We start from the raw sequence: 12,942 nt of genomic DNA, 5'->3' as shown, positions 1-12,942 counted from the left end.
CCTTCCATTGGCAGGAAGTAGGAGAAAAGATTGGTATGTTTTAGTTATGTGGTTTTTCTCTGGTTTTTAAATATAAATACAATTAACTGCTTTTTGAACTATGTTCTTCATTTAATTATGTGTGAGTTTTCTCTTGTTCATGTTAAACTGTAGAATGAAGAACCTTGAGATGTTGTAGAGACTATGGAATATAGTCAGTATCAACAGCTTCATTTGTGATGCTTTAAAAATTGCTGCAACTTCAACCCGCCACGGTCTCGCTACTAGTTCTCACCTTCCTCTCCTGCCTCTTCTCCCATTGCTTCAGCAAGCATTGAGCACCTGTTTTGGACCAGACACAGGATTCAGGTTGCTAGTGATTCCCAAGTGCTGATCCATGGGTTACTTGTGTTAGAATCACCCTGAGAACTTGTTAAAAATTCAGGTTCTTGGGTACTACCTCCAGATGTTCTGGTTCAAAAGGTCTAGCATGGAACCACAGAGTGTGTTTTTTAAGGTTCCCCAAATGATTGATACACAGCCAGATTCAGAAACAGTGAATAATAGACAGTTCTCTAAGATAAAAACAGTATTTATTCTTTGATTATTGTTATTTTGCATCATTAGACTCATTTTCATTTTGAGACTACATAATAGAGGCTAATTAAGTTTGTTTAGAAGACACGAACACAGACTAGCACTAAAAAATTGTTTGTTTCCATGTTTCTCTTTGGGAGAGCTTCGATTTTGGCATTGGCTGGTCTAGAACAGGACAGAGCTAAGTATAATCTATTTACGCTCTCAGTAATATTGGACGCTGATGCAGTCCACCAGTGTAATTTTGGGTGCATGTATATAAATAGCTCTAGAAGTGAGGTTTCTTTTTAGCCATTGAGAACATGGCAGAGAATCTTGTTTATTATTTTAGTAGTATGGTCAATTTGTGAAATAAATTGTATATTTCTTAAATTATAAGACTGATAGCTTCTTTTTTATGTAACTTTTATGAATCAAATCTCTACCAAAAAACACTAATGAGTGATATTCAGGTCACTGACATCTTAATATACTTGAAAAGCTCTAAATGGCACCCACACTGACAGACATCTATGTGGATTTTATTAAAAAAATTGGAGCATCTACTATGTACTAAGTTGGCGAGAACAAAGACTCATAATTTCCTCTGGTTTCTGTGGTCACTTTGGTAGTGTGATATGAGATTAGGCCCTGCAGTCAGGGGTTGGTTACAGATCTTATGAAAATTCACATTTTTTCTCTTCTGCTATCTTGATAGCTACACAGTCTATCAGCCAGATAATTCAGACAGCCCTGCTGGTGGTTTCTTTTCCCAAGAAAGAGGACAGCAGGGCTGGAGGAGAGAGCACCAGAATTCAAGTCGCAATGGTTTTGTTCAATTCCTACTTGTGTATTTAATCCTCTCTGTGCTATTCCTAGCCATATGGCTTTGGGCTGCTTACTTGACCTCTCTGAGTCTCTCTGTCCTCTTTTATAAAAATGGCGATTGTATTAATACCCACCCAGTGTTGTTGAAAGGATTCAATGGTCATAGATATGAAAGCAGGTAGGCCAGTCCTGGGCACATACTCCTCATTCAGTAAATGTTGACTCTGAATTTCACCTTTGCGGGCAGAAAACCCTGATCTGACTTATGGAAGCAAAGAGGGCGATAGAGATCCTGGAAGAGTTCTGAAGATTTAATTAGTACAACTGGTGATAGTGAATGGTGAATGAATCCAAGCAACAGAGAATGGTCATGGCAACTCGAATGAGGTTTTCCATATCTACCCACTTCTCATTAGTCACATAGTCATTGACTAAATTGTCATTTCTTGTTCCAGTCTCCACAGTTATCACTGCATAGAGCTTGAGTGGCCTAAGAAGCTGCTGTGTTCACCTGACCCAGTGTTACCATCTGACCAGCCTCTCAGGGAGGAGGACTAACAGCTTCTCATCTTCATCCTTCCTGGCTCTGCTCTGATGCCCCTCTCTCTCTGGGAAGCCAGCCTGATTCTTGCCCCAGGCAGAATTAATGATTCCTTCTTTATGTGCTAACACACTTGAACCTCTATTATAGAGCTTCTTTCATAATGCTTTTGTGTTGAAGTTGATTGTTTGCATTTTGATCTTTCTCTCTCTATTTTAAATTGCTTGAGGGCATAGCGTGTACACATAGTGGATACTTAGTAATTGTCAGATTGATACAGAGCATAGCACAGAGGCAGTTTCCTGTGAGCTAAGAGCACAGACTCAGGAGCTAGACTCCCTGGGTTCCTATCCTAGCTCTGCCATTAGCTCTGTGACCTTGCACTAAGTCCTTAACATCTAGGAACCTTAGTTTCCTCATCTCTAAAATGGGGACAATAATGCTATCTACCTTAGAAGGCTGTTGTAAAGATAAAATGAGTTAAATATATGTGGAGCACTTAGAACAGTGCTAGGCAGATAGTAAATGCCTGAGTTAAATGGTCATGGTGGAGGCTCTATTATAGCTTTAATCTTTCTGAGGTTACTATCACTTTCTAAGGTTGGATGTGCTTGTACAAAACTCTACAGGGGAGCTTCTTTTTTTCTGCCCCCCCACCCCCATGCCTTCAAACCTAATAACTTCTACCACCTGAAGGTTCTTTAGTTTCTTCTCTATGTATTGACACCTGACAGGTACTCATGATCCCATGTTCAGTTATGTTTTCTTTCTTTTAAAAAATGTGATCATTAAAACAATAGTGTAAATTAGCTAAATATAAATTATGATCTTAGAAGTATTTTCAAAAAAATATAGATATCCACTTATCCTCGACTTGCTGTGGCAAACGGATTTCTTCTCGAGTGCCAGTGTGGATCCATTGACAATGGTTCATGTTCAGAGGGATCCTCAGGCCATGTCCTGACCCCACGACTGGTTAGTAATGTCTGTCATAGGCACAAAATGGAGGAGTGACAGCACCTTGCTGTCCCTGTATTTAAATAAATTGTTATCAATCCAAATGTAACTCTGCCTTTTTGTTTTTCATCTTAAAAAAGTCTAGGGGCCAGCCCTGTGGTGTAGTGGTTGGGTGCACATGCTTTGCTTTGGCAGCCTGGGGTTCACAGATTCAGATGCCAGGCACAGACCTATACACCACTCATCAGGCCATGCTGCAGCAGCATCCCACATACAAAAAATAGAGGAAGATTGGCACAGATGTTAGCTCAAGGAGAATCTCCCTCAAGCAAAAAGAGGGAGGTTGGCAACAGATGTTAGCTCAGGGCTAATCTTTCTCACCAAAAAAAAAAAAAGTCTACACTTTCCTCACTCATAGTGCTATGGGCTTATTTATACTGTATTTTGTAATTTGGCATACCATTGTTTCTGCCTCTGCCTCGGTAGCCAAAGCTTTTCTCTGGCACTTTCAGTTGCTTTGATGTTTTGAAGTGTCACATCTTGGCTTGAAAGTTTGTTGCCCTGGTTAATAACTTACTGTAATTATTCTAGCTAGTAGGTAGCTTTAAAAAAAAGAAAAAGGAAATAGAGAAGTGATTGAGTAGGTGGGCAGGTGATTGCTGAGAAAGCTTCCTCTTGACTGGATGACCTGTTTCTTAATGGAAGACACTCAGCTCCATGTTGGTGTGTTGGTTTTTTGTGGGGATTCCCCTCCCCCCCCACCCCGCCGCCGCTTCCTTTTCCCCAGAGGATAGTGGAGAAGCAAGGGGTAGGATGAGTTCCACCCAACTAAAAGAAAAACTACCTAAAGAAAGATTGCGCCCTTCCGAAAAAAATAAAGGAGCATTACATTTTGACCTCTAAGAAAAACGGGACCTCCTTTGTTCTTTTCCTTCTTTCCACGCGCACGTCTGGCATCTGTCTAGAGCAGGTGAAGGTCTTGGATTTCTGAGGCTTTCTAAGTTGTCTTTCTGCTAAAGCATCTTTGATAGCTTCTTAAAGCCAACTCTACCCTCACTAAATATAGTAAACACAATGTGAACATAGCTGAACCATTTATAATTAAAGATTTTTCTTATGCCCTTAGAAGGGTTGAGTAGGTTAACTTTCAGAGTCCCTGCAGATTTTACTTAAAACTCTGCTGATCTTGTAGTGGGTTTTCCATTTGATAATAAGTAAAAATTAAAAACAAACAAAATCTGCAACACTGTTTGAATCATGGCACCATTTATTTCCTGATAACTACAAAGATGGTTTATAATTAAATAAAAGAGTCCAGTTCTTAAATTGAGAAAGCTAACAACTTCTACAAGACACACATTTTCTACAACTCTTCTACATAGGATGATTATTGGTTGAAATGAGTGGACTTAAAAATGACTCATCTTCAACGTTAGCAATCTGGTACTCTTTCTATACTCTTTGTCTTATCAATTTCCTGATGTTTGGGTTCAGAGGAGAAATCCAAATGCCTCTAACCGTGTGATGAAGCAGGTGTCAGTTTGATCTTTTAACTTTCTGAGTTCTAAGATGTGAAGAATGACTGTGACCACCTGATGTTTTCCTCTGTTAGCTTTTAGAACTTGAAATCTCAATACCGTTTAGAAATTTACAACTTCTAGTGGTGATCTATTAAGCAATTGAAATATGTTAAATGTCTGATGATCTTGCCTACCATTCCTCATGATGTTAAGCTAGGCATTCTAACGTTCTCCAAACATTTACTCAGCACCTGCTCTGTGTCAAGCATAGTAAGAGATAAGGAGAGGAGATTGAATGTGGTCTCTGTCCTTGAGGAGCTCACATCTTTAGTCTCGTGCCCCTGGTCTCCTAAGATCATCTACCTCTGAAACCTTCAGAGTGTCAGGGGCCAAGCACAGAGGAAGGCTGTGCCCTCCACAGTCAGGTGATGGAGATGGGTGGCTGAAAGGTGGTGGTTCCTAGATAGCACATGAATTCCAGGTGGGCCTCTGGGGCTGCAGAGATAAGAAAGCAAGACCAGCTTTGAGGTGGATCCTGTTTTACTTACGCTTAGTCAGTATGGCTGAAAAGGGTGAGCTGGGGCAGAGGAGGAGCATTCTTCATGTCAAAGGATGGCAATTCCCCTAGATCATAAGTTGTCAAAGCTGGAAGAGGGCTCAGGAATTGTGTGGTCCAGCCTCTTGTTTTCCGTATAGGGGAAATTGAGACCCAGGAGACAAAGTGGCTTGCTCAGATCAAAAAGAGAGTTAGTGGAAACTCCATGCAAGTATGTGAAATAGAACATGACAGAAAGCCAGACTTTCAAGTCTGTGTGCCAAATTGAGATGTAAACCTTTCCCTTTGACTATCAATCATTACTTCATTGTCTAGAATTTCCTGTGGATTAAAGACAGTATAACACCTTAGTTAAATGTAACTAATCCCCAGGAAATGATCAGGTCCATGTTTGTTTTAAAAATCATTATTTTTTGTTAATTGGTATTTTTCCCTAGATATTTGGTCATCTGAGAGCAAGGCAAATGCATTTTTATGTAATTTGGCCTTGCTAACAGGGACAATATCTCATCGAGTTCATAATCCTCAGCACAGCATATGGGCACAGGGTAGGCACTCAAAACATTTTTTTAGTTAATTTATGCATTATGGAAACACAGAGGCCATTATAGTCTGACAGACCTGGATGTGAATCCTAGTTCTGTCACTTACTAGCTTTGTGGCATTGGGGAGGTTATTTCACTTCTGAGACTGTTTCCTTATCTGTGACATGTGGTGGTGAGTGTCTATGTATATAAAGCCGTCTCCTCCCCCAATAAATAAAACAGTACTTTGCAAGATCTTAAACCCCCAATATAGTGCCTGGCCCACACACTGTTGGGATTCTTTCCTTCTTTCTTTCTTTTGTTTTTTTTTTGAGAGGATTCTCTTAGCTGTAATCCATGTTAAATTGCAGAGCTACATTACGAATCAGCTGAGGCACTGGAATCTAAGATTGTGACAGTCTGGGCATTATTCTGAGAAATACCTTAAACTAAAAAAAAATGTGTCCTTGTGATTTTTCAAAGTCTATCATTGATTGATCTCCGTTCACGTCCTACCCCCACTACCTTCTCCCTTTCTCTCCCTTTGCCTCAAAGAAAACTAATGGAGCCATATAGAAAGCTCCAAGATAGAACTGACCTTGTGCACCTTTAATTGAGGACAGAATTTGCTGAAAGTGCTTCCAAAACCCCACCAGTGGTTTACTTTACAATCTGTGTCCTGGCTAGACTGGCTGTTGGCTGTATAATTTGTCTAGTTTTGTCTGGAGTCTTAGACTATTCAGCTGCTTCAGGGCAAAATCTTTTGGGGTGTCATTAAATAGGATTGATAATTGGCTTGTGATGAATATTCATTGTGACTAATGACTTTGGGCAAATTTTACACATACTATCTTTCTATTCTCCCACTGAGTGAGATTTTGATAGGATCATTTTCCTCAACTTGCACTTCAATTAAATATTCACAATACTCCTTTGTTGACTACAATCCAAATTGTATACTTTCATTACTTTTAAATTTTGTATTTTGTAAGGAATGAGCATAGGCCTTTAGGACCTTTATTTTTTTAATGGGGTTGGTTTTAGAGTTAGTTTTGAAATAAGCGGCTAATGATAATTTACAGGACATAATATGTTATTTCTGATTAGGCATAGATATATCGTAACATTTTCTTTGTGTGTCAACTTAACCACTATGCCTAAGGAACAATGCACAGTGTGCCATTAGTATTTTGGAAAAGAGCCAAACAATTCTCTTTTTTGTTTTTTGTTTGTTTTCTTAATCAAATGGGTAAATTTTACTTCAGTTGCAGAGATTTTGCTCTTAGAAAACCTTCAGTGAAAATGGTGATCAAGCACCATGAAAGTGTGATTCTTTTTTATTTGCTTGAGGAAGATTGTCGCTGAGCTAACATCTGTGCCAGTCTTCCTCTATTTTGTATGTGAGACGCCACCACAGCATGACTGAGGAGTGGTGTAGGTCCACACCTGGGATCTGAACCCATGAGCCCAGGCCACTGAAGCAGAGCGCACAGTACTTTAACCATTTGGCCATAGGGCTGCCCCACAGGAGTTTGATTTTTGTGAGGGATAAGTAATTTTAAAGCCTTGGCATTTAGCTTGGTAGGGTTTTTTGAGGCTAAGGAGACATGAAAAAAGCATTGTCTGAAGATATGATCTCCACCACTTTATTACTTGAAACAGGGTTTTGGCTCAAACCAATTTAATCTAAAAAGAGGAAGTAATCAAGTTCTCTCTCAACCAGGAACATTCTATTGAATGACTTTTTCAAAGAGAATTACAAATGAATTCCTGTGATGATACCTTACTTTTGTATGGCCACTGTATAGATTTTAAAGTGCTTCTATTTATTTATTTGATGTGTTGTAGAGTTATAGAGTAGGCATATTATTGAATGGATGGATGAATGAATCCATTGACGTGATTTTCCAAAAGTGGCATATTTATGTGTCTAAGCTTGCCATTATTATTTTGGAATTTGAGCCCTATTCCCCACTCTGTGAGACTCATGAAAATGTTAGTCCAGTACTGTTAAAAGCCAAGCCCTTGACTCTTTATATTGTGATGTTCTAAGTAGAAATTTTTTTTACTTATTCAAGAAACATGGCATTATCTGGCACTTATAGAAAACATGGGCAATTTATAGAGAACATGCCACTGAGAAGATGGATAGGAAAAGAGAGACGGGGTCCTTCTTTACTTTACAGTGAGAGGACAAACATACAGAAAGCTATAGTCCCATTAGTAGTGGGGGCATATGCCCAGAGGAGCTATGCAGGGTTTTGCAGAGGAAGGTAGTGCTTGTACAAGGACCTGAAGGAGGAGGAGTTTGCTATGGATACAAATCTGGGCCAGTTAAGGGGATGAATGAAAAAGAGAGAAGGGAGGAAAAGGAGTGTATAACTATTCCTAAGTCTGCAAATGGTTTGATCCAAGGGTAAACTTGGAAAAGGCAGTATAGATTGTGGCTGGAGATGCTGCTCTACAGGTAGGCTGAGAGCTAATAGAGACGTGCCTGTTCCAGATGTGTCCCCAAAGCCTCCAAGTAGGATGTTACATGACTGCACATGCACTTGAGGAAGGGGATGTTGGCAGCTGGGGAAAGGACAGGCAGAACGAGCTGGGGCCCGAGGCCAGTGTAGCCCTCCAGCATGACTTCAGGGTGGAGTTGGAGTAAAACTGGTTCATTTTCCACTCACTCAGCACCAGCAAAGAATTTTTATCTCTTCTAACCCTGAAGAGATTAGTCATGTATAATATGACAGACAGCCTCTTTGTACGGAAACCTCCTGAAATGGATTGAGAAAAGATGGATTAAACCTACAAGCCTTGGCAGAGTCGCTGGGAACAGCTCTTGAGAGCTTGCTGGATCAGCTCCTGTTCATGGCACGTACCTGATTTAAAGAACAGGGTCTGGAGGGAAAAGGAGGGGAAAAAAGTAGTGGCCCTGGATTTAATACACAGCTCTCACAACTGTGAAACATCAGCAGAATATCCAATTTAAAGCTGTTCATGTTACACTAACCTCTGGGATTCTTTTAACTGAGCCTTGGCACGTCACTCTTTCGCCACGTAAATGTCCTTCTGTCAGCAAAGACCAGTTAACAGCTTCCAAAAGAAGCAAAGTCCTCATGGGAATAAGCTTCCCAGAAACCAAAGAAACATTAAAGAAAAAAGACAGAAAGAAACATGTGTTGTTGGCTTTCGTCACTTCAGAGCCATATCTCCAAAGGTGTTGGCTTTCTTCCTTCTTTCACTATATTGAATTTTGTAGCAATTTTATTCCATTATATCTTTGTTTGCTAAATTTTTATTAAATGAATTGTATCAAATACTGGTTATATGATGTGTCTAGCTCTTAAGAAAACAAAAGAGAATATGAAATAGGGACATGTCAAAAGAATAGGGAGAGGAAGGATTAACCAGTAAACAGTGCTGGGGCAATTGATTAACTATGTGGAAAAAATAAATTCTCACCTCACTCCTTAAACCTAAATTAATTCCAGATGGATTAAAGAGTTTAAGGCTGAGAAAAAATTTGGAAGACTGTCTTAGTATAAGAGCAGTGGAAACCATCATGAAGGAAAATATTTGCCTATGTAATTATTTAAACCTTCTCTTCGCCCAAAAATTCAAAGAAAATTAAATAAGAATAAATTATTTTCAAGGACATTAAGATTAGTATCCTTTGCATATCCAGTGTTTGCTTGTAAATTAATTAAAAAATACTAATACTCATTAGAAAATGTGGACTAAGAATGTGAATAGACAATTTACCTAAGAAATATAGTCAGCAAACATATGACAAGATGTTCAGCCTCAGTCATGATCAGAGAAATAAAAATAAAATGAAAATAGATCCATTTCTTAAAGCTAACTTGCTTAGCATTCTTAGTGCTGGTGAAATACACGGAGGCCAGGCATCCTAGTACATGACTGGCAGCATGTAAAGAGCTTCCATTCTTCATCTATTTATTATATTAATACATTAATTATGTTATTATATTTATTAAGTGCCTTAAAATATGTATAACCTTTGTCTCTGAGTTCTACATCTAGGAAACACATATAAAAATTATTGACCTGATCTGATTATATAATTTAATGGTAGAAGATGGTTAATTATAGTATAGGAAATTTGTTGAGTGTCATTAAAAAATGTTTTCTAAGAATATTTAAAGATAGGGGAAAATGCCAGCAAATAATGTTAACTTAAAAAAAGAGCAAGTGAACACTGTATTTACTGTAATCCTAATTTCATTAGAAAAGGAAATATAAGTGCATGTGTATGTAACACCCCAAAATGTTAAATTATCACTTTCTCCATTTTCTAATTTTTCTGTAGTCATTGTGCATTACCTTCATAATCAGGAGAAAAAATTAGATTTTTTTGAAAAGCAAGCTCTTGTTAAATTTGAATTAGGGTGATTGAGTTAACTTATAAGTTTGAACATGCTGTTAAGTATGTATTTAATTTTCTTGCTGAACTCAAATGGCAATGTCTCCTCGCTTTGTTAGCCCTGAGTCTCTGATTTGCTTCTGTTGCAGTTGACTGCCTGCATCCACGGCTCTGCCGCGATGCTCTACCCCATGTTCTGGCAGCACGTGTACATCCCCGTCCTGCCTCCGCATCTGCTGGACTACTGCTGGTAAGGCCACTGCTCACCCTGTCCTCTGCTTTTCCTTCTCCAGAAACTGACCAGGAATGTTATATCTGTAACTTGTAATGCAATTGGTGACTCTAAATTAAAAATACTAACTTCGGTATGATAGGAATTGTAGGCCACCTGATTGCACAGCCCTTTTGTTTCCAAACAACTTTTATGTATGTTGTGGCATTCTTAAGAGTTCAAGTGAATAGATAATATTTTTTCCATTTCTCAGTTTGGGGAAACAAAGCACCAAATAATTGTCTGATTTTTTTTTTCCTAAGACAAATTGGAAACTGGTGACGAGAACAATTGAGATCCCCCAGGTCTTCAAGTTTCAGCCATGCCCTGGCACATTCTGTAAGACTTGCTCTCAGCTGTGGTTTGGGAGCACAAGCAAGACTTCAAAACCTTCTGAGTCTTTGGATGGGAATTTCACTGTCCAGTGAGGTGTGTTTTAGTGGAAGGGAGGAAGGAAAGGAGGAAGGTGGGCAGGCAGGCAGGTCGGCTTTAGAGTCAGCTCTACCACCTTGGCCAAGACGCTTGGCTTAAGACTTTTTCTCCTCATCTGCAAAATGAAGTTCTATACATAATTATATAAAGATGAAATGATATAACAGATGAAAGGGACACTATGTAGAAAAGCTGGCTCATGGGAGGAGGTCAGTTAATGTTTCTGCAGAATCATGGTCCTCATCACTATTTGTCTCTAATACATTACCAAAAAAGACTGCCTGTGTGACTGGTTTGGAACCATTTTCCTTATGAATAATTTCTTTCCCTAGTGTAATGTGATTAAAGACATTGTCTCCAGACAGCTGAGGTCAGCATAAGTCGATAGGGGAGCATTATACATATGTAGGAAAAGGCACTGCACTGCCTGCCAGAAATTGGGAGCTTCAGGAGAAAGGGACCCATTTGAGGGGTCACAGCCCTGTTGCTTAAGAACACATGACTCAGGACATTTACCATCATTCAGAGTGATTGAGTCCAGGTCAGTCATAATTTTTGCTGGGATCTCCAGCCCATTTTGTAATCCTCCCACTGAAAAGGTTCCCCCAGGTAGTCAAATTGTCATGGGAGCTTAAAGGGACTCCACAGTACTCCTGATGTGAATGTGTTGGACTCACCCTCATCCCAAGAAGCCATGGGTTCAACAAAGATGTGGCTCAGGGCTGTCAAGTGAAAATCAGCAGCCCTCTCTCGTGCGTAGCACTAAGGGAATTGGCTCATTTTTCTCTTTATTATGTATCTTATCAAGGTGGGTCTTTTTATCCATGCCTTTCTCTCATGAGATTAAGGAGCACTTCCTCTGCTTAGACTTGCTGCTCCTTTTGAGCTTTTGAACCAACTATCTGGGGTTTTTTCCACTGTCACGTATCTCAAAGGAAAGGACCTATTTGCCATCCAGTAGTGTTTGTTGTTGTTTGAATGAAAGATTAGGGGGCTGGGCAGAGGCAGATTCTCACACTCAGAAAGGGAGAGGAAGGCAAGGGGAGCGAGAGAGGGAAAAGAAGAACAAAACACACACCCAAGGAAGGTGGAAGGGAGATAGTGAGGGGGACAGACAAAAGGTATGAATGGGACATATATCCCCTAGGACAGACTCACAGTGATACCCAGTCCCCTTAGCACAGAGAACCTGCTACCAGACCCCACCCTAACGTCCAGCACCCTCCCAGGCACATACCCCCACAGGCGTGCCCAACAGAGAGAGACACATACCCCCTTATACCTCACCCCAGACATGTGCCCTACGGGAAAGCTGGGAGTTCTCCCTGTCTCCCTGGAAGAGACTCAGCTGTGTCTCTTGATGCTGTTCGAGATAGGAACACCCAGGGCCTTCTGTGTGCAGGGATTGGTGGAGTTGGGAGAGTCATTGTAGTCTCTCTGCCTCTCAGGTAGTACAACTTTAACTTTCCATCGTTTGGAAAGTTTTGATTGCTCAATTGTTAGCTACTTTAAAACCAGCTTATATTCCCAAAACTGTGGAGAAGAAGATGCTCTGTCAGTTGCATCGGTGATAATAGCTACCATTGTTGAACATCTCCTGTGCCCCAGTCACTGGACCGTCTCCTTTATATCTGTAATCTCACTTAAGTCTTCCAACAGCCCTGTAAGGCAGGTATTAGCTCCATTTCACAGGTCAGTATACAAAGACCCCAAGAGGTTTAGTAACTTGCCCTGGTATAGCTATTATGTACTGTATAATTACATTTTTATAAAAACAAACTATATGGGGGCTGGCCCCGTGGCCGAGTGGTTAAGTTCGCGCGCTCTGCTGCAGGCAGCCCAGTGTTTCGTCGGTTCGAATCCTGGGCGCGGACATGGCACTGCTTGTCAGACCACGCTGAGGCAGCGTCCCACATGCCACAACTAGAGGAACCCACAACGAAGAATACACAACTATGTACCGGGGGGCTTTGGGGAGAAAAAGGAAAAAATAAAATCTTTAAAAAAAAAAAAAAAAACAAACTATATGTATGTGTATAACAAAAATTAGATGTGTGTGTATACATAGATACTCACACACATACGTATGTATAGAGGGGCAGAAATCTGGAAGGAAATAAACCAAAATGTTAATAGGGATCTGTAATGGGGAGAAGGGAGAGGGATTCTGCATGATTTTTATTTTATTTTCCATATTTTCAAATGTTTCTACAATGAAAAAGTATAATTTTTATAGTTGAAAAGTTTTGTTTTGGTGGTGGCCTGGTGGTGCAGTGGTTGAGTTCACACAGTCTGCTTCGGCGGCCTGGGGTTTGCCAGTTTGAATCCTGAGTACGGGCCTACACACCACTTGGCAAGCTAAGCTGTGGCAGGTGTCCCA

The 12,942-nt window shown here is 40.1% G+C and overlaps 1 protein-coding gene across 10 annotated transcripts in view; it reads left to right on the top strand.

The window, feature by feature from the left end:
* DENND1A (DENN domain containing 1A) overlaps positions 1–12,942 on the top strand; it is a 519,789-nt gene that overhangs the window by 275,795 nt on the left and 231,052 nt on the right. For all 10 annotated transcript variants that reach the window (XM_046662949.1, XM_046662983.1, XM_046663004.1 and 7 more), the window contains one exon: positions 10,009–10,109. In XM_046662949.1, coding sequence (XP_046518905.1) covers positions 10,009–10,109 — 101 coding nt within the window. The remainder of the gene's footprint in view (positions 1–10,008; positions 10,110–12,942) is intronic.

Source organism: Equus quagga, chromosome 1 (genome assembly GCF_021613505.1).
Source record: "Equus quagga isolate Etosha38 chromosome 1, UCLA_HA_Equagga_1.0, whole genome shotgun sequence".
Classification (NCBI taxonomy): Eukaryota; Metazoa; Chordata; class Mammalia; order Perissodactyla; family Equidae; genus Equus; species Equus quagga.
This window is presented reverse-complemented; position numbering and strand designations above follow the sequence as displayed.